The following is a 26,481-nucleotide window of genomic DNA, read 5'->3' on the forward strand; positions in this document are numbered from 1 at the left end:
CCAATGAGCTCATATAGGAATGACTGTAATTTATAGGTTGGATTCTTTTTTTTCATTTACTTCAGACGTGATGTCTTGCTAAGGTTTTCACTCACTTTGCAGGCATGTCGTAGGATTGGTCAGAGGGGAACACATGTTGAAGAACTGCTGCTGATTGGTTGTGTTGAATCAGACGACGTAAGCTGTTGTGCGGGTGATTTTACCAGGTGAACCGCCCTAGTGCCATTATGACCTAAAGTAACCTCTTCTTGACAAGGTGATGTAACCATAACCTCCATCAAACACAATGCATATGTAATTATCCTACATTCACCAATGGGAAATGAACACAGTCTTATTGTGTTGGCGGGGTGTGTCAGAGTCATATGGGATATATCCCAAATGGCTCCATATTCCCTATATAGTGCACTACTTTTGAAAAGAGGGCCCTGGTCAAGTTAAGCACTATATTGGCAATAGGGTGCCATTTGGGGAGCAGATAATATCTACATTCATAGTCCTACCCAGACATGATTCCTGGAGCTCTAGCCAGCTTTGAATTTTAGGGGAACCCTCGACTTGCAATTTACTGAGAGCTTTGGCCTCAAAGACAAAGATGTTCTATCTATCTAGCCATGGATCTGTTAAGTAAATCAAATAAAAATGTATTTGCTCCGAATACAACAGGTGTAGGTAGACCTTACAGTGAAATGCTGAATACAACAGACCTTACAGTGAAATGCTGAATACAACAGGTGTAGGTAGACCTTACAGTGAAATGCTGAATACAACAGGTGTAGTAGACCTTACAGTGAAATGCTGAATACAACAGACCTTACAGTGAAATGCTGAATACAACAGACCTTACAGTGAAATGCTGAATACAACAGGTGTAGGTAGTCCTTACAGTGACATGCTGAATACAACAGGTGTAGGTAGTCCTTACAGTGAAATGCTGAATACAACAGGTGTAGGTAGTCCTTACAGTGAAATGCTGAATACAACAGGTGTAGGTAGTCCTTACAGTGAAATGCTGAATACAACAGGTGTAGGTAGTCCTTACAGTGAAATGCTGAATACAACAGGTGTTGTAGACCTCACAGTGAAATGCTGAATACAACAGGTGTAGGTAGTCCTTACAGTGAAATGCTGAATACAACAGGTGTAGGTAGTCCTTACAGTGAAATGCTGAATACAACAGGTGTAGGTAGTCCTTACAGTGAAATGCTGAATACAACAGGTGTAGTAGACCTTACAGTGAAATGCTGAATACAACAGGTGTAGTAGACCTGACAGTGAAATGCTGAATACAACAGGTGTAGTAGACCTCACAGTGAAATGCTGAATACAACAGGTGTAGTAGACCTTACCGTGAAATACTGAATACAACAGGTGTAGTAGACCTTACCGTGAAATACTGAATACAACAGGTGTAGTAGACCTCACAGTGAAATGCTGAATACAACAGGTGTAGTAGACCTTACAGTGAAATGATGAATACAACAGGTGTAGGTAGACCTTACAGTGAAATACTGAATACAACAGGTGTAGTAGACCGTACAGTGAAATACTGAATACAACAGGTGTAGTAGACCTTACAGTGGAATGCTGAATACAACAGGTGTAGTAGACCGTACAGTGAAATACTGAATACAACAGGTGTAGTAGACCTTACAGTGAAATGCTGAATACAACAGGTGTAGTAGACCTTACAGTGAAATGCTGAATACAACAGGTGTAGTAGACCTTACAGTGAAATGCTGAATACAACAGGTGTAGGTAGACCTTACAGTGAAATGCTGAATACAACAGGTGTAGTAGACCTTACAGTGAAATGCTGAATACAACAGGTGTAGGTAGACCTTACAGTGAAATGATGAATACAACAGGTGTAGGTAGACCTTACAGTGAAATGCTGAATACAACAGGTGTAGTAGACCTTACAGTGAAATGTTGAATACAACAGGTGTAGTAGACCTTACAGTGAAATGCTGAATACAACAGGTGTAGGTAGACCTTACAGTGAAATGCTGAATACAACAGGTGTAGTAGACCTTACAGTGAAATGCTGAATACAACAGGTGTAGGTAGACCTTACAGTGAAATGCTGAATAGAACAGGTGTAGTAGACCTTACAGTGAAATGCTGAATACAACAGGTGTAGGTAGACCTTACAGTGAAATGCTGAATACAACAGGTGTAGTATACCTTACAGTGAAATGCTGAATACAACAGGTGTAGGTAGACCTTACAGTGAAATGATGAATACAACAGGTGTAGGTAGACCTTACAGTGAAATGCTGAATACAACAGGTGTAGTAGACCTTACAGTGAAATGTTGAATACAACAGGTGTAGTAGACCTTACAGTGAAATGCTGAATACAACAGGTGTAGGTAGACCTTACAGTGAAATGCTGAATACAACAGACCTTACAGTGAAATGCTGAATACAACAGGTGTAGTAGACCTTACAGTGAAATGTTGAATACAACAGGTGTAGTAGACCTTACAGTGAAATGCTGAATACAACAGGTGTAGGTAGTCCTTACAGTGAAATGCTGAATACAACAGGTGTAGTAGACCGTACAGTGAAATGCTGAATACAACAGGTGTAGTAGACCTCACAGTGAAATGCTGAATACAACAGGTGTAGTAGACCTTACAGTGAAATGCTGAATACAACAGGTGTAGTAGACCTTACAGTGAAATACTGAATACAACAGGTGTAGTAGACCTTACAGTGAAATGTTGAATACAACAGGTGTAGGTAGACCTTACAGTGAAATGCTGAATACAACAGGTGTAGGTAGACCTTACAGTGAAATGCTGAATACAACAGGTGTAGGTAGACCTTACAGTGAAATGCTGAATACAACAGGTGTAGTAGACCTTACAGTGAAATGTTGAATACAACAGGTGTAGTAGACCTTACAGTGAAATGCTGAATACAAGAGGTGTAGTAGACCTCACAGTGAAATGCTGAATACAACAGATGTAGTAGACCTTACAGTGAAATGCTGAATACAACAGGTGTAGGTAGACCTCACAGTGAAATGCTGAATACAACAGGTGTAGTAGACCTTACAGTGAAATGCTGAATACAACAGGTGTAGGTAGACCTCACAGTGAAATGATGAATACAACAGGTGTAGTAGACCTTACAGTGAAATGCTGAATACAACAGGTGTAGTAGACCTTACAGTGAAATGCTGAATACAACAGGTGTAGGTAGACCTCACAGTGAAATGCTGAATACAACAGGTGTAGTAGACCTTACAGTGAAATGCTGAATACAACAGGTGTAGGTAGACCTTACAGTGAAATGATGAATACAACAGGTGTAGTAGACCTTACAGTGAAATGCTGAATACAACAGGTGTAGGTAGACCTTACAGTGAAATGATGAATACAACAGGTGTAGTAGACCTTACAGTGAAATGCTGAATACAACAGGTGTAGTAGACCTTACAGTGAAATGCTGAATACAACAGGTGTAGGTAGACCTCACAGTGAAATGCTGAATACAACAGGTGTAGTAGACCTTACAGTGAAATGCTGAATACAACAGGTGTAGGTAGACCTTACAGTGAAATGCTGAATACAACAGGTGTAGGTAGACCTTACCGTGAAATGCTTACTTACAAGCCCTTAGCAACTAGCCCAGTGGTTAGAGCATTGTGTTAGTAACCAAAAGGTTGCTGTATCGAATCCCTGAGCTGATGTCACGGTGTTTGACACGGTGTCTGATCCCCTGTAGGCCGTTGTGCCATTGATCAAGGCACTTAACCTCCACAAAGTAGACCTGCACTCTTGGTCGCATGTTGTCAACACGTGGTCAACCCTCCATCTGGAGACCTTCTGGGTGTTCAGGCTTGACTTTTGATCTATCCCTGAAACACCCAAGTCTGCTTATCAAGGTCCTGTTGAGCAACTGATGTTTAGGCTACAATGTGGTTAGAGCAGGGCTTGAACAAAAGCCTGCACACCCAGTAGCTCTCCTGCAGTGGTGAAAAGTACTTAAGTAAAAAAATACTTTAAAGTACTACTTCAGTTGTTTATTGGGGTACTTTATTATTTATATTTTTAACAACTTTTACTTTTACTTCACTAAATTCCTAATGTATTTTTTACTCCATACATTTTCCCTGACACCTAAAAGTACTCGTTACATTTTAAATGCTTAGCAGGACAGGAAAATGGTCCAATTCACACACTTATCAAGAGAACATCCCTGGTCATCCATACTGCCTCTGATCTGGAGGACTCACTAAACAGAGAACATCCCTGGTCGTCCCTACTGCCTCTGATCTGGAGGACTCACTAAACAGAGAACATCCCTGGTCATCCCTGCTGCCTCTGATCTGGAGGATTCACTAAACAGAGAACATCCCTGTTCATCTCTACTGCCTCTGATCTGGAGGATTCACTAAACAGAGAACATCCCTGTTCATCTCTACTGCCTCTGATCTGGAGGACTCACTAAACAGAGAACATCCCTGGTCGTCCCTACTGCCTCTGATCTGGTGGACTCACTAAACAGAGAACATCCCTGGTCATCCCTACTGCCTCTGATCTGGTGGACTCACTAAACAGAGAACATCCCTGGTCGTCCCTACTGCCTCTGATCTGGAGGACTCACTAAACAGAGAACATCCCTGGTCGTCCCTACTGCCTCTGATCTGGTGGACTCACTAAACAGAGAACATCCCTGGTCGTCCCTACTGTCTCTGATCTGGTGGACTCACTAAACAGAGAACATCCCTGGTCGTCCCTACTGCCTCTGATCTGGTGGACTCACTAAACAGAGAACATCCCTGGTCGTCCCTACTGCCTCTGATCTGGTGGACTCACTAAACAGAGAACATCCCTGGTCGTCCCTACTGCCTCTGATCTGGTGGACTCACTAAACAGAGAACATCCCTGGTCATCCCTACTGTCTCTGATCTGGAGGACTCACTAAACAGAGAACATCCCTGGTCCTCCCTACTGCCTCTGATCTGAAGGACTCACTAAACAGAGAACATCCCTGGTCATCCATACTGCCTCTGATCTGGAGGACTCACTAAACAGAGAACATCCCTGGTCATCCCTACTGCCTCTGATCTGGAGGACTCACTAAACAGAGAACATCCCTGGTCATCCCTACTGCCTCTGATCTGGAGGACTCACTAAACAGAGAACATCCCTGGTCATCCCTACTGCCTCTGATCTGGAGGACTCACTAAACAGACAACATCCCTGGTCCATCCCTACTGCCTCTGATCTGGAGGACTCACTAAACAGAGAACATCCCTGGTTATCCCTACTGCCTCTGATCTGGTGGACTCACTAAACAGAGAACATCCCTGGTCCATCCCTACTGCCTCTGATCTGGTGGACTCACTAAACAGAGAACATCCCTGGTTATCCCTACTGCCTCTGATCTGGAGGACTCACTAAACAGAGAACATCCCTGGTCATCCCTACAGCCTCTGATCTGGTGGACTCACTAAACACAAATGCTTTGTTTTAAATTATGTCTGAGTGTTGGCGTGTGACCCTGGCTGTATATAAATAATTTATATAAGGAATTTTGTATTATTGATACTTAAGTATATTTAAAAATACTTTTAGACTTTTACTCAAGTAGTGTTTTACTGGGTGACTTTTACTTGAGTCATTTTCTTTTAAGGTATCTTTACTTTTACTCCAGTATGAGAATTTAATACTTTTTTCATCACTGCTATCCTGGAGGATGGTTGCCACCCTTCATATAAAATATTGCAGATGGATATATTGATCAGATGGATATATTGATCAGATGGATATATTGATCAGATGGATATATTGATCAGATGGATATATTGATCAGATGGATATATTGATCAGATGGATATATTGATCAGATGGATAAGGTAGGATACTTCAAAGCAAGGTATCTAAAGCCTTGATGCTCAAATCAGTTTTGTTTTTCAAATCCGTTTTGGACTACTGACTGTCCGAACAGCGCGGCCAAATCCGTTTCGGACTACTGACTGTCCAAACAGCGTGGCCAAATCCGTTTTGGACTACTGACTGTCCAAACAGCGTGGCCAAATCCGTTTCGGACTACTGACTGTCCAAACAGCGTGGCCAAATCCGTTTCGGACTACTGACTGTCCAAACAGCGTGGCAAAATCCGTTTTGGACTACTGACTGTCCTAACAGCGTGGCCAAATCCGTTTCGGACTACTGACTGTCCAAACAGCGTGGCCAAATCCGTTTCGGACTACTGACTGTCCGAACAGTGTGGCCAAATCAGTTTCGGACTACTGACTGTCCAAACAGCTCGGCCAAATCCGTTTTGGACTACTGACTGTCCAACAGCGCGGTCAAATCCGTTTTGGACTACTGACTGTCCAAACAGCGCGGCCAAATCCGTTTTGGACTACTGACTGTCCAAACAGCGCGGCCAAATCCGTTTTGGACTACTGACTGTCCAAACAGCGTGGCCAAATCCGTTTCGGACTACTGACTGTCCAAACAGCGTGGCCAAATCCGTTTCGGACTACTGACTGTCCAAACAGCGCGGCCAAATCCGTTTCGGACTACTGACTGTCCAAACAGCGTGGCCAAATCCGTTTCGGACTACTGACTGTCCAAACAGCGCGGCCAAATCCGTTTTGGACTACTGACTTGTCCAATCAGCGTGGCCAAATCCGTTTCGGACTACTGACTTGTCCAAACTGCGTGGCCAAATCCGTTTCGGACTACAGACTGTCCAAACAGCGTGGCCAAATCCGTTTCGGACTACAGACTGTCCAAACAGCGTGGCCAAATCCGTTTCGGACTACTGACTGTCCAAACAGCGCGGCCAAATCCGTTTTGGACTACTGACTTGTCCAAACAGCGTGGCCAAATCCGTTTTGGACTACTGACTTGTCCAAACAGCGTGGCCAAATCCGTTTCGGACTACTGACTTGTCCAAACAGCGTGGCCAAATCCGTTTCGGACTACTGACTTGTCCAAACAGCACGGCCAAATCCGTTTCGGACTACTGACTGTCCAAACAGCGTGGCCAAATCCGTTTTGGACTACTGACTGTCCAAACAGCGCGGCCAAATCCGTTTCGGACTACTGACTTGTCCAAACAGCGTGGCCAAATCCGTTTCGGACTACTGACTGTCCAAACAGCGTGGCCAAATCGGATTTGTGTGTGTTCAGACAGCAGTCATTTGCAGACAAGGCTACCCTAGTCGTCATAGTAACAACAGGTGTATGCCATAGTGGTGTAGGCTGATTAGTGGTGGTGCTTGTGCTTCCTATCACTCAGAAGTTATGTAGCAAGCTAAGATTATGCAAATAAATAGGATTTGAGTCACTTCAAACTGCCAATGTGAACACGGCTTAACTGTTTATATATATGGCTCAAATATTCATATTTCAGAAGATATCTATGCACAGCACAGGAGGCCGGCCACTGAGGGGAGAACGGCCCATAATAATGACAGGAACGGAGCAAATGGAATGGCATCAAACACCTGGAAACTATGGAAACCAGGTGTTTGTTGTGTTTGATACCATTCCATTGATTCCACTCCAGTCATTACCATGAGCCTGTTCTCCCCAGTTAGGGTACCTCCAACCTCCTGTGATGCACAGCAAGTCATTTGTCAATTCTTACCATTTTTGTTGCCGCAATTACACGGCTACGGTTTAATAGAGGGTAATCCCAGTTTTCCAACGGTGCAGATTTATTTAGGCTTAGTGCGGGTGGAAAGGCGACAACGACATTAGTTATAATTAACTAGCAAGAACTGCTACACGTTGTTTTGAATTGGCTATCTACACTGAACAAAAATATAAACACAACATGTAAAGTGTTGGTCCCATGTTTCATGAGCTGAAATAAAAGATCCCTGAAATGTTCCATACGCACAAAAATATTATTTCTCTCAAATTTTGTGCACAAATTTGTTTACATCCCCGTTAGTGAGCATTTAACCATTGCCAAGATAATCTATCCACATGACAGGTCTGGTATATCAAGAAGCTGATTAAACAGTATGATCATTGCACAGGTGAACCTTGTGCTAGGGACAATAAAAGGCCACTCTAAAATGTGCAGTTTTGTCACACAACGCAATGTCACAGATGTCTCAGGTTTTGAGGGAGTGTCCAATTGGCATGCTGACTGCAGGAATGTTCACCAGAGCTGTTGCCAGAGAATCTAATGTTCTCTACGATAAGCTGCATCCAGAATTTGGCAGTACGTCCAACTGGCTTCACAACCGCAGACCACGTGTAACCACGCCAACCCAGGACCTCCACATTCGGCTTCCTCACCTGCGGGACCGTCTGAGACCAGCCACCAGCCTGCGGGATCATCTGAGACCAGCCACCTGGACAGTTGACTGTCAGAAACCGTCTCAGGGAAGCTCATTTGTGTGCTCGTCGTCCTCACCAGGGCCTTGACCTTGAATCCCGGTTTCAACTGTACCAGGCAGATGTCAGACAACGTGTATGGCGTCGTGTGGGCGAGCCGTTTGTTGATGTCAACGTTGTGAACACAGTGCCCAATAGTTGCAGTGGGGTTATGGTATGGGCAGGCATAAACTGTGGACAACGCACACAATTGCATTTTATCGATGGCTATTTGAATCAACACAGATACCGTGACGTGATCCTGAGGTCTATTGTCGTGCCATTCATCCGCCGCCATTACCTCATGTTTCAGCATGATAATGCACGGCCCCATGTCACATGGATCTGTACACAATTCCTAGAAGCTGAAACTGTGTTTGTTCTTCCATAGCCTGCATTCTCACCAGACTTGTCACCCATTGAGCATGTTTGGGATGCTGTGGATCTATGTGTACGACAGCGTGTTCCAGGTCCCGCCAATATCCAGCAACTTTGCACAGCCATTGAAGAGGAGTGGGACAGCATTCCACAGGCCACAATCAACAGCCTGATCAACTCAATGAGAATGAGATGTGTCTTGCTGCATTAGGTAAATGGTGGTCACACCAGATACAAGGGGCACAACTTTGGTTTTAGAAGTGGGGGGGACATACAGTTTAAGTCGGAAGTTTACATACACCTCAGCCAAATACATTTCAACTCAGTTTTTCACAATTCCTGGCATTTTATCCTAGTAACAATTCCCTGTCTTAGGTCAGTTAGGATCACCACTTTATTTTAAGAACGTGAAATGTCAGAATCATAGAAGAGAGAATTATTTATTTCAGCTTTTATTTATTTCGTCACATTCCCAGTGGGTCAGAAGTTTTCATACACTCAATTAGTATTTGGTAGCATTGCCTTTAAATTGTTTAACTTGGGTCAAATGTTTCAGGTAGCCTTCCACAAGCTTCCCACAATAAGTTGGGAGAATTTTGGCCCATTCCTCCTCACAGAGCTTGTGTAAGGGAGTCAGGTTTGTAGGCCTCCTTGCTCGCACACACTTTTTCAGGTCTGCCCACAAATGTTCTATAGGCTTGAGGTCAGGGCTTTGTGATGGCCACTCCAATACCTTGACTTTGTTGTCCTTAAGCCATTTTGCCACAACTTTGGAAGTATGCTTGGGGGTCATTGTCCATTTGGAAGATCCATTTGCGACCAAGCTTTAACTTCCTGACTATTGTCTTGAGATGTTACTTCAATATATCCCCATAATTTTCCTGCCTCGTGATGCCATCTATTTTGTGAAGTTCACCAGTCCCTCCTGCAGCAAAGCACCCCCACAACATGATGCTGCCACCCCCGTGCTTCACGATTGGGATGGTGTTCTTCGGCTTGCAAGCCTCCCCCTTTTTCCTCCAAACATAACAATGGTCATTATGGCCAAACAGTTCTATTTTTATTTCATCAGACAAGAGGACATTTCTCCAAAAAGTACGATCTTTGTCCCCATGTGGAGTTGCAAACCGTAGTCTGGCTTTTTTATGGCGGTTTTGGAGCAGTGGCTTCTTCCTTGCTGAGCGGCCTTTCAGGTTATGTCGATATAGGACTCGATTTACTGTGGATATAGATACTTTTGTACCTTTTCGCAGCAAAGTTCATTCATCTCTAGGAGACAGACCGTGTCTCCTTCCTGAGCGGTATGACGGCTGCGTGGTCCATGGTGTTTATACTTGCGTACTATTGTTTGTACAGATGAACGTGGTATCTTCAGGCGTTTGGAAAATGCTCCCAAAGATGAACCCGACTTGTGGAGGTCTACAATTTTTTTTCTGAGGTCTTGGCTGATTTCTTTTGATTTTCCCATGATGTCAAGCAAAGAGGCACTGGGTTTGAAGGTAGGCCTTAAAATACATTGACAGGTACACCTCCAATTGACTCAAATTATGTCAATTAGCCTATCAGAAGCTTCTAAAGCCATGACATCGTTTTCTGGAATTTTCCAAGCTGTTTAAAGGCACAGTCAACTTAGTGTATGTAAACTTCTGACCCACTGGAATTGTGATACAGTGAATTATAAGTGAAATAATTTGTCTGTAAACAATTGTTGGAAAAATTACTTGTGTCATGAACAAAGTAGATGTCCTAACCGACTTGCCAAAACTATAGTTTGTTAACAAGAAATTTTTGGAGTGGTTGAAAAATGAGTTTTAATGACTCCAACCTAAGTGTATGAAAACTTCTGAGCACAAATATATATTAAATATATATATATATATATATTTATATTTATTTGTAAAATCCAGACAGATAAACACTCCAAACGTCTGCATGGTCCTAAAGCACACCTTTTCCTAGGTTTGTATCACATTCCAATGATAAAATAGGGGAATGTGGTGGGGACTTGTTGCGCCGCTGCCAGATACTGGTTTTCTGATCCACACGGTATCTGTGACCAACAGTTGCATATTTGTATTCCCAGTCATGTGAAATCTATAGATTCGGGCCTAATGAATGTATTTCAATTGACTGATTTTCTTATATGAACTGTAAACTCAGTAAAAATCTTTTAAATTGTTGCATGTTGCGTTTATATTTTAGTTCAGGGTAGTTGGTCTGTTGTCTGTCATTATGTTATACCTGCTGCTGAATTGCCGCGCTGTCTCTCCTCGGGCAACAGACCACTCATACTGGCACACTTGCAGTGTACAACAGTCACGCACTGAATGGTCCTTCCGGTAATGGCTGATATGTCGATTTTTAAGTGATTGATCATATTTAAAAGTGTGCCTTCATTAATTAATTATATTAACTAAAATTATTCAACTCATTTCAATTACCTTTCATGACCTTAAAAACCCTAATTTGACACCATGCCATTCAGGCTGGCGCATTTTCAATCTGCACAATCTGGAACAGCCTACAGTCATGCATAGTTTCACAGAATAGCGGCAAATCAATTTCAACAAAGCGGAATCAGGAAATGAATGCCCAATTTTCATTGCTATTCAATGCAGATCCCGCCTTCCATTCCGTTTTGATCACCGTGTTCTGCCTCGGTGTGTGAATCTGCGCCGGCGACATGCTACTTTGTTTTACAGAGGAGCTGGTTTGCAATTACCAAAAAATGTGAAGTCTGGGTATGGAGCTCGTCGGGACAGCTCCGGCCCAAGTCAAGCAATCTTAGACATCATCTCTCACTGCATTCCCATCATTGCAGGGCAACCGTGTGGGTGTGGGTGTGGCTGTATCAATGGACAAAGTATTCTTCTCCTCTTTCTTCAGTGTTTGAATGAAAGTGGTGATATTAAAAAAAAGATATGATGAATGAATCAAGCACATTAAAGACATGCCTATTTTCACAAAGCGCATGAACCACCGAAACCACTGAAATATGGTGTGACATTGAGGCTTCCTGTTGAATTCATCATATAGGTGTGGGAAGCACAGCACTAGACGTGGTAACATCACATGGCAAAACTGAAGCAGAGAGCGCAGGAACGACTGTAGCCTATCTACTATCTAATGGCTGAAGATAGTCCCATCATGCTGACAGTGTCGCGATCACTGATGATCCAAACCAACCGTTTGATGTTTTTAGCATGGACTACTGGTATTGTCAGTATTGCACTCAATTTCTAGAGTGCCAATCCAATAAAACATCTAAACTGTTTGTGTAAACCTGTACAATAGATTATTATTGATCAATATCGTATTAATGAGATGTGACTAAAGTAGGCCTACACTTTCTCCATCCAATATCCAATCTTTCATCTTTCATCTTTGTACTGTAGTCATAAATCAAATCCAACTTTATTTGTCACATGCGTCGAATACATGTTTAGACCTTACCGTGAAATGCGTATTTACAAGCTATTTTAACCAACAGTGCAGTTCAAGAAATAGTTAAGAAAATATTTACAAAAAAAAATCAAAAGTAACACAATAAAATAACAATAACGAGGCTATAAACAGGGGGTACCGGTACCGAGTAAATGTGCGGGGGTACAGATTAGTCGAGGTAATTCGTACATGTGACTATGCATAGACATGAAAACCAGACTGTAGTATATTATTATGTAAATGATGAGAATATTCTATTAACAAGTTATTGTAACAACGTGAACATCAGATAACAGGGCAACCAATGAAACGAGGCGAGAAAGGTGGTATTAAACCCAGCTTGTCCAATTACAGTCTCGCAAATATCTTCTCCAAACCCCGGAGCACCTAGCAAGGTAAACGGCTTCAGCAACACTGGAACTTAGGTCATCACAGTGTTATTATATTATTTTCAATTCAGTGCCGTTTACCACCATTTGAAACTGGATTCTGTCATATTTGTTCGCATCAATTAACCGAAGTAGTCTTCATAAGGTACGTTTGATATTTAATTGAATATAATACGGGGATGTTTCATCCAACATTAGTTAACTAACGTACGCGGTGTCTTGATGCCAGTGTTCAGCATCACCCAGCAACAGACAGGTTTTGTCACCATCGTGCAACGTTTAACCACAATTTCGAGTGACATTAGTTACAAATGTCATTTCTGCAGAAACATTACATTTAATTCACATTCACGCCACTATTTTATGACTGTTGTGTTGTCTCGTTATTTTGAAGGTAACAAAATGTCTGCTTTCGTTGCCAGTTTCATTCATCAACAAAATCACGGCGAGGATGACTGACACGGAGATCGAGGGTCCGGGGAGACACAGGAACGGTGATGTGCTCGCAGAATCGGCGACAAAAAGAGATGATGTGTTTGATGAAACGTACAAAGAGAAAGAAGGTCCTAAACCTTCCATGATAATCGTGTGGAGAAATATCATATTGATGACTTTATTGCACATTGGAGCCGTGTACGGCATCACCCTCGTCCCATCTGCTCACGTTTTGACCTGGGCTTGGTGTAAGTATGATAAAGCTAACCCACTTGTTATTTCAAATGAACTGAGTTTTCATATTGTTTTTTATGGCGTAGTTAATTTTCACCTCGGATTGGGCACACAGCACAGCTGGATTCGCCAGTCTTCAGTGCTGCGTAGCGCAAGCTCCCCTGCCTCTTTCTCTCTCCCCTGCTGGTGAACACGGATGGTTGTCATTTCTCTGCAAATGTAATACTATAATAACCAGACATGTAGAAAGTTCTAGAAACAATTGTTATTATGCATTCATTAAAAAAAACTCTTAACCAAATATGATTATTGTATCCCGGAGATAAACTCCAAATGAATGATTCTATGGAAAAGAGACATTCTAATCTGTGAAACCTTCCACTCCGTTTGACGTGTCTATTATTATTCACTATCGCTCGTTTATACTCTGTTATGGAATAGCAGACCCTTTTTCTGGATTAGATGGCAAACAAATGAATGAATGTTTTTAGGAAAAACAGAGTACAGGACCCATTCTTTGCCACCTGATGCTATTCATGATTATGGTTGTGTTTTCTCTGTTTATCATGCAAATGATTCTGCGCGCGAGGAGCTGTTGTCATATGACCATTTCAATATATTTTGTTTCTCTATCTTCCTTGTTCTCTCTCTTTCCACACAGTTGTGTTTTGCTTTTTAACAAGTGCTTTAGGAGTGACTGCGGGGGCTCACCGGCTATGGAGCCACAGGTCCTACAAAGCCTCGTTACCTCTCAGAATCTTCCTTGCCACTGCCAACTCCATGGCCTTTCAGGTACAACATGGGTCTTTCCCACCTCACCTTTATTGAACCGGGTTGAACATCAGAAGACAGACGATAAGCGGTACACACACACAAAAACCTCTTCCATTGTTATGATGAACAAACTTTCCCGAAGTATCGGTCTGTTAGCCTGGTCAAGCAGACGACTGCATGCACTCAGAATGTGAGCTGTCGCGAGATCAGGCTGTAATGTAGAATGTTCATTCAAATTGTGCTAATTTACAGGGCCTTTGGAAAGGATTCAGACCCCTTGACTTTATCCACATTTTGTTACGTTACAGCCTTAATCTAAATTAGATTAAATATACTAGTATACACGATACCCCATAATGACAAAGCGAAAACAGGTTTTGGGATATTTTTGCTAATGTATAAAAAATAATTATTCTATATATATATATATATATATATATATACTTATTTACATAAGTATTCAGACCTTTTGCTATGAGACTCAAAATTGAGCTCAGGTGCATCCTGTTTCCATTGATCATCATTGAGACATTTCTACAACTTGATTGGAATCAACCTGTGGTAAATTCAATTGATTGAACATGATTTTGAAAGACACACACCTGTCTATATAAAGGTCCCACAGGTGACAGTGCATGTCAGAGCAAAAACCAAGCCATGAGGTAGAAGGAATTGTCCTTAGAGCTCCGAGACAGGATTGTGTTGAGGCTCCGATCTGGGGAAGGGTACCAAAACATCTCTGCAGCATTGAAGGTCCCCTTAAACACAGTGGCCACCATCATTCTTAAATGGAAGAAGTTTGGAACCAACAAGACTCTAGTTGTAGCTGGCCTCACAGCAAACTGAGCGATCGGGGGAGAAGGGCCTTGATCAGGGCTGTGACGACGAACCCGATGGTCACACTGACAGAGTTCCTCTGTGAAGATGGGAGAACCTTCCAGAAGGACAACCATCTCTGCAGCACTCCACCAATCAGGCCTTTATGGTAGAGTGGCCAGATGGAAGCCACTCTTCAGTAAAAGAGACATGACAGCCCTTTGTGCTGTTGTCTGTGCCCAATAATGTTTGTACCATGTTTTGTGCTGCTACCATGTTGTGTTGCTACCATGTTGTGCTGCTACCATGTTGTGCTGCTACCATGTTGTGTTGCTACCATGTTGTGTTGCTACCATGTTGTGTTGCTACCATGTTGTGTTGCTACCATGTTGTGTTGCTACCATGTTGTGTTGCTACCATGTTGTGCTGCTACCATGTTGTGCTGCTACCATGTTTTCTGCTGCTACCATGTTGTGTTGCTACCATGTTGTGTTGCTACCATGTTGTTTTGTCATGTGTTGCTGCCTTGCTATGTTGTTGTCTTAGGTCTCTCTTTATGTAGTGTTGTGTCCTTTTGGTAGGCCGTCATTTTAAATAAGAATTTGTTCTTAACTGACTTGCCTAGTTAAATAAAGGTTCAATACTAAACAAATACATTAAAACAGCCTGCTTGGAGTTTGCCAAAAGGAACCGAAAGACCATGAGAAACAAGAATCTATGATGAAACCAAGATTAAACTCTTTGGCCTGAATAACGTCTGGAGGAAACCTGGAACCATCCCGACAGTGAAGCATGGTGGTGGCAGCATCATGTCTGGAGGAAACCTGGAACCATCCCTACGGTGAAGCATGGTGGTGGCAGCATCATGTCTGGAGGAAACCTTGAACCATCCCTACGGTGAAGCATGGTGGTGGCAGCATCATGTCTGGAGGAAACCTGGAACCATCCCTACGGTGAAGCATGGTGGTGGCAGCATCATGTCTGGAGGAAACCTGTAACCATTCCTACTGTGAAGCATGGTGGTGGCAGCATCATGTTGTTGGGATGTTTTTCAGCGGCAGGGACTGGGAGAATAGTCAGGATCGAGGCAGAGATGAACGGAGCAAAGTACAGAGAGGTCCTTGATGAAAATCTGCTCCAGAGCGCTCAGGACCTCAGACTGGGGCGAACGTTCACCTTCCAACAGGACAATGACCCTAAGCACAGCCAAGACAACGCAGGAGTGGCTTCGGGACAAGTCTCTGAATGTCCTTGAGTGGCCCAGCCAGAGCCCAGACTTGGACCCGATCGAACATCTCTGGAGAGACCTGAAAATAACTGTGCAGCGACACTCCCTATCCAACCTAACAGAGCTTGAGAAGATCTGCAGAGAAGAATGGGAGAAACCCCCCAAATACAGGTGTGCCAAGCTTGTAGCGTCACACCCAAGAAGACTCAAGGCTGTAATCACTGCCAAAGGTGCTTCAATAAAGTACAGAGTAAAGGGTCTGAATACTTATGTAAATGTGATATTTCCGTTGTTGTTTTTTTCATACATTAGCAAAAATGTTTTTTTTTTTTTTAATCTATACACTACGTATATATATTTTTGCTTTGTCATTATGGGGTATTGTGTGTAGATTGATTAGAATTATTTTTCAAATCAATTTTAGATTAAGGCTGTAACTAACCTAACAAACGTTTGGAAGAAGTGAATGGGTCTGAAAACTTGCCCAAGGTCCTGTGTATGTCACATGCAATGGAATGGATTTTTGTCATGTAATTTGAGTTGACAACACAGCAAAGATTGAAAGGTACACTTCCTGTTTTTATTTCCTGGATTGGTCTAGTTTGAAGCTAACAACGTTTCGGCCAATGTAATAATCCCATGCAGAAGCGTTTGAAAATGAACAAATTCATTGGACCAGTGTCGCGTCGCTGATTCTACAGGATTAGCGATATAAAAAAAAAGGACTGGGAAGTGAATTTTAGCCGTACTGAAAGTTCGCCATGAAAGTGGAGAATAAACACAATCGTAGTTAATTTCAGCGAACTACTCAGTAAACACAGAATAACTGTCGTTCTGGTCATTTAAATCGTTTTTTCAAATGATCTACATCCACTTTTATTACTTGATGTCCCGACCGCTGGTCACGTGTTCATGGAATTATTCCGCTGTCTTAACCAGTATGTTAACGACCTAGACATGGGTACACTCAAAATGGCTGCCAAGTCCACCCATTATGCCATCAGGCACGTTCTATGGATTCTATGTATTTGTCTTTGTGCCCCCCACTACAGAATGATATCTTTGAATGGGCTCGGGACCACAGAGTTCACCACAAGTTTTCAGAGACCGATGCCGACCCGCACAACGCCGTCCGAGGGTTCTTCTTCGCCCACATCGGTTGGCTCCTGGTGCGTAAACACCCGGACGTCATTGAGAAGGGGAAGAAGCTGGAGCTCAGTGACTTGAAGGCTGACAAGGTCGTCATGTTCCAGAGGAAGTAGGTGTTCCTTCCTGACGATCCATTTCAACCGTATTCCTTGAATTCTCTTTTTCCATAACTAAACCTGTCCTGTTCATAGTTAGATTACCACTAAACCTGTCCTGTTCATAGTTAGATCACCAGTATGACTCCCCACTAAACCTGTCCTGTTCATAGTTAGATTACCACTAAACCTGTCCTGTTCATAGTTAGATCACCAGTATGACTCCCCACTAAACCTGTCCTGTTCATAGTTAGATTACCAGTATGACTCCCCACTAAACCTGTCCTGTTCATAGTTAGATCAACAGTATGACTCCCCACTAAACCTGTCCTGTTCATAGTTAGATCACCACTAAACCTGTCCTGTTCATAGTTAGATCACCACTAAACCTGTCCTGTTCATAGTTAGATCCCCACTAAACCTGTCCTGTTCATAGTTAGATCACCAGTATGACTCCCCACTAAACCTGTCCTGTTCATAGTTAGATCACCAGTATGACTCCCCACTAAACCTGTCCTGTTCATAGTTAGATTACCAGTATGACTCCCCACTAAACCTGTCCTGTTCATAGTTAGATCAACAGTATGACTCCCCACTAAACCTGTCCTGTTCATAGTTAGATTACCAGTATGACTCCCCACTAAACCTGTCCTGTTCATAGTTAGATCACCACTAAACCTGTCCTGTTCATAGTTAGATCACCAGTATGACTCCCCACTAAACCTGTCCTGTTCATAGTTAGATCACCACTAAACCTGTCCTGTTCATAGTTAGATCACCACTAAACCTGTCCTGTTCATAGTTAGATCACCAGTATGACTCCCCACTAAACCTGTCCTGTTCATAGTTAGATCCCCACTAAACCTGTCCTGTTCATAGTTAGATCACCACTAAACCTGTCCTGTTCATAGTTAGATCACCAGTATGACTCCCCACTAAACCTGTCCTGTTCATAGTTAGATCACCAGTATGACTCCCCACTAAACCTGTCCTGTTCATAGTTAGATCACCAGTATGACTCCCCACTAAACCTGTCCTGTTCATAGTTAGATCACCACTAAACCTGTCCTGTTCATAGTTAGATCCCCACTAAACCTGTCCTGTTCATAGTTAGATCACCAGTATGACTCCCCACTAAACCTGTCCTGTTCATAGTTAGATCACCAGTATGACTCCCCACTAAACCTGTCCTGTTCATAGTTAGATCACCACTAAACCTGTCCTGTTCATAGTTAGATCACCACTAAACCTGTCCTGTTCATAGTTAGATCACCAGTATGACTCCCCACTAAACCTGTCCTGTTCATAGTTAGATCACCAGTATGACTCCCCACTAAACCTGTCCTGTTCATAGTTAGATCACCAGTATGACTCCCCACTAAACCTGTCCTGTTCATAGTTAGATCACCAGTATGACTCCCCACTAAACCTGTCCTGTTCATAGTTAGATCACCAGTATGACTCCCCACTAAACCTGTCCTGTTCATAGTTAGATCACCAGTATGACTCCCCACTAAACCTGTCCTGTTCATAGTTAGATCACCAGTATAACTCCCCACTAAACCTGTCCTGTTCATAGTTAGATCACCAGTATGACTCCCCACTAAACCTGCCCTGTTCATAGTTAGATCACCAGTATGACTCCCCACTAAACCTGTCCTGTTCATAGTTAGATCACCAGTATGACTCCCCACTAAACCTGTCCTGTTCATAGTTAGATCACCAGTATGACTCCCCACTAAACCTGTCCTGTTCATATTTAGATCACCAGTATGACTCCCCACTAAACCTGTCCTGTTCATAGTTAGATCACCAGTATGACTCCCCACTAAACCTGTCCTGTTCATAGTTAGATCCCCACTAAACCTGTCCTGTTCATAGTTAGATCACCACTAAACCTGTCCTGTTCATAGTTAGATCACCAGTATGACTCCCCACTAAACCTGTCCTGTTCATATTTAGATCACCACTAAACCTGTCCTGTTCATAGTTAGATCCCCACTAAACCTGTCCTGTTCATAGTTAGATCACCACTAAACCTGTCCTGTTCATAGTTAGATCACCAGTATGACTCCCCACTAAACCTGTCCTGTTCATATTTAGATCACCAGTATGACTCCCCACTAAACCTGTCCTGTTCATAGTTAGATCACCAGTATGACTCCCCACTAAACCTGTCCTGTTCATAGTTAGATCACCACTAAACCTGTCCTGTTCATAGTTAGATCACCAGTATGACTCCCCACTAAACCTGTCCTGTTCATATTTAGATCACCAGTATGACTCCCCACTAAACCTGTCCTGTTCATAGTTAGATCACCACTAAACCTGTCCTGTTCATAGTTAGATCACCAGTATGACTCCCCACTAAACCTGTCCTGTTCATATTTAGATAACCAGTATGACTCCCCACTAAACCTGTCCTGTTCATAGTTAGATCCCCACTAAACCTGTCCTGTTCATATTTAGATCACCAGTATGACTCCCCACTAAACCTGTCCTGTTCATAGTTAGATCACCACTAAACCTGTCCTGTTCATAGTTAGATCACCACTAAACCTGTCCTGTTCATAGTTAGATCCCCACTAAACCTGTCCTGTTCATAGTTAGATCACCACTAAACCTGTCCTGTTCATAGTTAGATCCCCACTAAACCTGTCCTGTTCATAGTTAGATCACCAGTATGACTCCCCACTAAACCTGTCCTGTTCATAGTTAGATCACCACTAAACCTGTCCTGTTCATAGTTAGATCCCCACTAAACCTGTCCTGTTCATAGTTAGATCACCAGTATGACTCCCCACTAAACCTGTCCTGTTCATATTTAGATCACCAGTATGACTCCCCACTAAACCTGTCCTGTTCATAGTTAGATCACCAGTATGACTCCCCACTAAACCTGTCCTGTTCATAGTTAGATCACCAGTATGACTCCCCACTAAACCTGTCCTGTTCATAGTTAGATCACCAGTATGACTCCCCACTAAACCTGTCCTGTTCATAGTTAGATCACCAGTATGACTCCCCACTAAACCTGTCCTGTTCATAGTTAGATCACCAGTATAACTCCCCACTAAACCTGTCCTGTTCATAGTTAGATCACCAGTATGACTCCCCACTAAACCTGTCCTGTTCATAGTTAGATCACCAGTATGACTCCCCACTAAACCTGTCCTGTTCATAGTTAGATCACCACTAAACCTGTCCTGTTCATAGTTAGATCACCACTAAACCTGTCCTGTTCATAGTTAGATCACCAGTATGACTCCCCACTAAACCTGTCCTGTTCATAGTTAGATCACCAGTATGACTCCCCACTAAACCTGTCCTGTTCATATTTAGATCACCAGTATGACTCCCCACTAAACCTGTCCTGTTCATAGTTAGATCACCAGTATGACTCCCCACTAAACCTGTCCTGTTCATATTTAGATCACCAGTATGACTCCCCACTAAACCTGTCCTGTTCATAGTTAGATCACCACTAAACCTGTCCTGTTCATAGTTAGATCACCAGTATGACTCCCCACTAAACCTGTCCTGTTCATAGTTAGATCACCAGTATGACTCCCCACTAAACCTGTCCTGTTCATAGTTAGATCACCACTAAACCTGTCCTGTTCATAGTTAGATCACCAGTATGACTCCCCACTAAACCTGTCCTGTTCATAGTTAGATCACCAGTATGACTCCCCACTAAACCTGTCCTGTTCATAGTTAGATCACCAGTATGACTCAGAAGGTTGGAGAAGCCTCTTAACAATGGAGACCTGGAACGTCCATATCCTCATGGCATGTTGTGTATTTGTAACGGAATAATGTGATCATCTGTCAAAGAAGAGGCTGCCAGCCGAGACGGTGTTACTGTGTTGGGTTCTGTACAGAGAGGTCTGTTAGACTATCAGTCTATCTGCTGTGTTGGGTTCTGTACAGAGAGGTCTGTTAGACTATCAGTCTATCTGCTGTGTTGGGTTCTGTACAGAGAGGTCTGTTAGACTATCAGTCTATCTGCTGTGTTGGGTTCTGTACAGAGAGGTCTGTTAGACTATCAGTCTATCTGCTGTGTTGGGTTCTGTATAGAGAGGTCTGTTAGACTGAAAGTCTATCTGCTGTGTTGGGCCTTGTAGAGAGAGGTCTATCTGCTGTGTTGGGTTCTGTAGAGAGAGGTCTGTTAGACTGATAGTCTATCTGCTGTGTTGGGTCCTGTAGAGAGAGAGGTCTGCCAGACTGATAGTCTATCTGCTGTGTTGGGTTCTGTACAGAGAAGTCTGTTAGACTGTCAGTCTATCTTCACAGATACATGGATATATACACGCCATGATAACATACACACGTACACATGGATTTTGTATTGTAGATATGTGGTAGTGGAGTAGGGGCCTGAGGGCACACACTCAGTGTGTTGTAGATATGTGGTAGTGGAGTAGGGGCCTGAGGGCACACACTCAGTGTGTTGTAGATATGTGGTAGTGGAGTAGGGGCCCGAGGGCACACACTCAGTGTGTTGTAGATATGTGGTAGTGGAGTAGGGGCCTGAGGGCACACACTCAGTGTGTTGTAGATATGTGGTAGTGGAGTAGGGGCCTGAGGGCACACACTCAGTGTGTTGTAGATATGTGGTAGTGGAGGAGGGGCCTGAGGACACACACTCAGTGTGTTGTAGATATGTGGTAGTGGAGTAGGGGCCTGAGGGCACACACTCAGTGTGTTGTAGATATGTGGTAGTGGAGTAGGGGCCTGAGGGCACACACTCAGTGTGTTGTAGATATGTGGTAGTGGAGTAGGGGCCTGAGGGCACACACTCAGTGTGTTGTAGATATGTGGTAGTGGAGTAGGGGCCTGAGGGCACACACTCAGTGTGTTGTGAAATCTGTTATGACTGTATTGTGATGTTTTTTGTATAACTGCCTTCATGTTGCCAGACCCCACGGAGAGTAACTGCTGTTACACTGACAGTTTGAATAGACATGTATCTTCTGTTGCTGCCTCCGTACCACAGGTATTACAAGATGTCATAGAGGATATGTCTCTGGTCTTCTCCACGGGTATTACAAGATGTCATAGAGGATATGTCTCTGGTCTTCTCCACAGGTATTACAAGATGTCATAGAGGATATGTCTCTGGTCTTCTCCACGGGTATTACAAGATGTCATAGAGGATATGTCTCTGTTCTCTGGTCTTCTCCACAGGTATTACAAGATGTCATAGAGGATATGTCTCTGTTCTCTGGTCTTCTCCACAGGTATTACAAGATGTCATAGAGGATATGTCTCTGGTCTTCTCCACGGGTATTACAAGATGTCATAGAGGATATGTCTCTGTTCTCTGGTCTTCTCCACGGGTATTACAAGATGTCATAGAGGATATGTCTCTGTTCTCTGGTCTTCTCCACAGGTATTACAAGATGTCATAGAGGATATGTCTCTGTTCTCTGGTCTTCTCCACGGGTATTACAAGATGTCATAGAGGATATGTCTCTGGTCTTCTCCACGGGTATTACAAGATGTCATAGAGGATATGTCTCTGGTCTTCTCCACGGGTATTACAAGATGTCATAGAGGATATGTCTCTGTTCTCTGGTCTTCTCCACGGGTATTACAAGATGTCATAGAGATTATGTCTCTGTTCTCTGGTCTTCTCCACGGGTATTACAAGATGTCATAGAGGATATGTCTCTGTTCTCTGGTCTTCTCCACAGGTATTACAAGATGTCATAGAGGATATGTCTCTGTTCTCTGGTCTTCTCCACGGGTATTACAAGATGTCATAGAGGATATGTCTCTGTTCTCTGGTCTTCTCCACAGGTATTACAATATGTCATAGAGGATATGTCTCTGTTCTCTGGTCTTCTCCACAGGTATTACAAGATGTCATAGAGGATATGTCTCTGTTCTCTGGTCTTCTCCACAGGTATTACAAGATGTCATAGAGGATATGTCTCTGTTCTCTGGTCTTCTCCACGGGTATTACAAGATGTCATAGAGATTATGTCTCTGTTCTCTGGTCTTCTCCACAGGTATTACAAGATGTCATAGAGATTATGTCTCTGTTCTCTGGTCTTCTCCACAGGTATTACAAGATGTCATAGAGGATATGTCTCTGGTCTTCTCCACGGGTATTACAAGATGTCATAGAGGATATGTCTCTGTTCTCTGGTCTTCTCCACAGGTATTGCGAGATGTCATAGAGGATATGTCTCTGGTCTTCTCCACGGGTATTACAAGATGTCATAGAGGATATGTCTCTGTTCTCTGGTCTTCTCCACGGGTATTACAAGATGTCATAGAGGATATGTCTCTGTTCTCTGGTCTTCTCCACAGGTATTACAAGATGTCATAGAGGATATGTCTCTGTTCTCTGGTCTTCTCCACAGGTATTACAAGATGTCATAGAGGATATGTCTCTGGTCTTCTCCACGGGTATTACAAGATGTCATAGAGGATATGTCTCTGGTCTTCTCCACGGGTATTACAAGATGTCATAGAGGATATGTCTCTGGTCTTCTCCACAGGTATTACAAGATGTCATAGAGGATATGTCTCTGGTCTTCTCCACAGGTATTACAAGATGTCATAGAGGATATGTCTCTGTTCTCTGGTCTTCTCCACGGGTATTACAAGATGTCATAGAGGATATGTCTCTGGTCTTCTCCACAGGTATTACAAGATGTCATAGAGGATATGTCTCTGTTCTCTGGTCCTCTCCACAGGTATTACAAGATGTCATAGAGGATATGTCTCTGGTCTTCTCCACGGGTATTACAAGATGTCATAGAGGATATGTCTCTGGTCTTCTCCACGGGTATTACAAGATGTCATAGAGGATATGTCTCTGGTCTTCTCCACGGGTATTACAAGATGTCATAGAGGATATGTCTCTGGTCTTCTCCACAGGTATTACAAGATGTCATAGAGGATATGTCTCTGTTCTCTGGTCCTCTCCACAGGTATTACAAGATGTCATAGAGGATATGTCTCTGGTCTTCTCCACGGGTATTACAAGATGTCATAGAGGATATGTCTCTGGTCTTCTCCACAGGTATTACAAGATGTCATAGAGGATATGTCTCTGGTCTTCTCCACAGGTATTACAAGATGTCATAGAGGATATGTCTCTGTTCTCTGGTCCTCTCCACAGGTATTACAAGATGTCATAGAGGATATGTCTCTGGTCTTCTCCACGGGTATTACAAGATGTCATAGAGGATATGTCTCTGGTCTTCTCCACAGGTATTACAAGATGTCATAGAGGATATGTCTCTGGTCTTCTCCACAGGTATTACAAGATGTCATAGAGGATATGTCTCTGGTCTTCTCCACGGGTATTACAAGATGTCATAGAGGATATGTCTCTGGTCTTCTCCACAGGTATTACAAGATGTCATAGAGGATATGTCTCTGGTCTTCTCCACAGGTATTACAAGATGTCATAGAGGATATGTCTCTGGTCTTCTCCACGGGTATTACAAGATGTCATAGAGGATATGTCTCTGTTCTCTGGTCCTCTCCACAGGTATTACAATATGTCATAGAGGATATGTCTCTGGTCTTCTCCACGGGTATTACAAGATGTCATAGAGGATATGTCTCTGTTCTCTGGTCCTCTCCACAGGTATTACAAGATGTCATAGAGGATATGTCTCTGGTCTTCTCCACGGGTATTACAAGATGTCATAGAGGATATGTCTCTGTTCTCTGGTCCTCTCCACAGGTATTACAAGATGTCATAGAGGATATGTCTCTGGTCTTCTCCACAGGTATTACAATATGTCATAGAGGATATGTCTCTGGTCTTCTCCACAGGTATTACAAGATGTCAGTGGTGCTGATGTGCTTCTCCATCCCCATGTTTGTTCCTTGGTGCCTGTGGGGAGAGAGCCTGTGGCTGGGCTACTTCGTGCCGGGTCTGCTGAGGTACACCCTGGTACTGAACGCTACCTGGCTGGTCAACAGTGCTGCCCACATGTGGGGAAACCGGCCCTACGACACCAACATCAACCCCAGAGAGAACAAGTTTGTCACCCTTAGTGCCATAGGTATGTTAGCTACCTCTTGCCATTTTAAAAGATCTTAAGATCTTTCATTAAGTCGCTCCTTTATAACATGGTAGTTATATCGTAGATGACTCTATACTGGGGTCTCCTGAGTGGCGCAGTGGTCTAAGGCACTGCCTCGCATTGCTAGCTGTGCCGCTAGAGATTCTGGTTTCGAGTCCAGGCTCTGTCGCGACCGGGAGACCCATGGGGCAGTGCACAATTGGCCCAGCGTCGTCTGGGTTAGGGGAGGGTTTGGTCGGCAGAGATGTCCTTGTCCCGTCACGCACTAGCGACTCCTGTGGCGGACCGGACCGGGCGCAGTGCACGCTGGCACGGTCACCAGGTGTACGGCGTTTCCTCCGACACATTGGTGCGACTGGCTTCCGGGTTAAGTAGCCGTTGTGTCAAGAAGCAGTGCGGCTTGGGGCCGGGTTGTGTTTCGGAGGACGCACGGCTCTCGACCTTCGTCTCTCCTGAGTCCGTACAGGAGTTGCAGCGATGAGACAAGACTGTTAACTACCAATTGGATACCATGAAATTGGGGAGAAAACTGGGGTAAATAAATAAATAACTGACTCTATACTACACAATTATCGCAGAACAGTAGCCTAACAGAACGAGCGTTGACTTCTGTGCTTGTAATTACCTTCCTGGGTGATATTGAACATGTGATATGTGTTTAACTTGTTTGTCAAAGAGATCCAAAGGGGATTGGTTGTTCATTGTCGATGAAGAGCAAGGTTATGCAGACCATGAATTTTAGGTTTTTGAGTTGACAGAAAATAATATTTATAGTAGCTCTATATCAAACCATGTGTGGGTGTTCACATCTTACAAGGTATCTTGAATGTATGATTGTGTGTAAATAACGGCCAACGGTTACCCTGACTGTGGTTTCCTGTTACTTTCAGGTGAAGGGTTCCATAACTATCACCACACCTTCCCATATGATTACGCATCAAGTGAGTTTGGCTGCAAACTGAACCTGACCACCTGTTTCATCGACTTGATGTGTTTCCTCGGCCTGGCAAAGGACCGCAAGAGAGTGTCCCCTGAAATAGTGCTGGCCCGGGCTCAGCGCACTGGGGACGGAAGCACCCGGAACCGGAGTGGCTAGGAGGTTTTCCCCAATCTCAAAAAA

At 43.4% G+C, this 26,481-nt stretch overlaps 1 protein-coding gene across 3 annotated transcripts; it reads left to right on the forward strand.

Annotated features, from left to right (window-relative positions):
- Positions 1-120: 120 nt before the first annotated feature.
- Positions 121-26,481, forward strand: LOC110531805 (acyl-CoA desaturase). 3 transcript variants are annotated; one of them, XM_036988362.1, is made up of 6 exons: positions 121-206; positions 12,996-13,256; positions 13,904-14,034; positions 17,113-17,318; positions 25,108-25,340; positions 26,252-26,481. In XM_036988362.1, exons 2-6 carry the CDS (start codon positions 13,025-13,027, stop codon positions 26,455-26,457), a joined length of 1,008 nt encoding a protein of 335 aa, XP_036844257.1. In that variant the 5' UTR covers positions 121-206; positions 12,996-13,024; the 3' UTR covers positions 26,458-26,481. The 3 variants fall into 3 exon arrangements, with proteins under 3 accessions (XP_036844257.1, XP_036844251.1, XP_036844266.1); XM_036988356.1 differs by lacking the exon at positions 121-206 and adding an exon at positions 12,530-12,718; XM_036988371.1 differs by lacking the exon at positions 121-206 and adding an exon at positions 12,553-12,718 and having other exon boundaries at positions 12,968-13,256.

Source organism: Oncorhynchus mykiss, chromosome 1, assembly GCF_013265735.2.
Source record: "Oncorhynchus mykiss isolate Arlee chromosome 1, USDA_OmykA_1.1, whole genome shotgun sequence".
NCBI classification, from domain to species: Eukaryota; Metazoa; Chordata; class Actinopteri; order Salmoniformes; family Salmonidae; genus Oncorhynchus; species Oncorhynchus mykiss.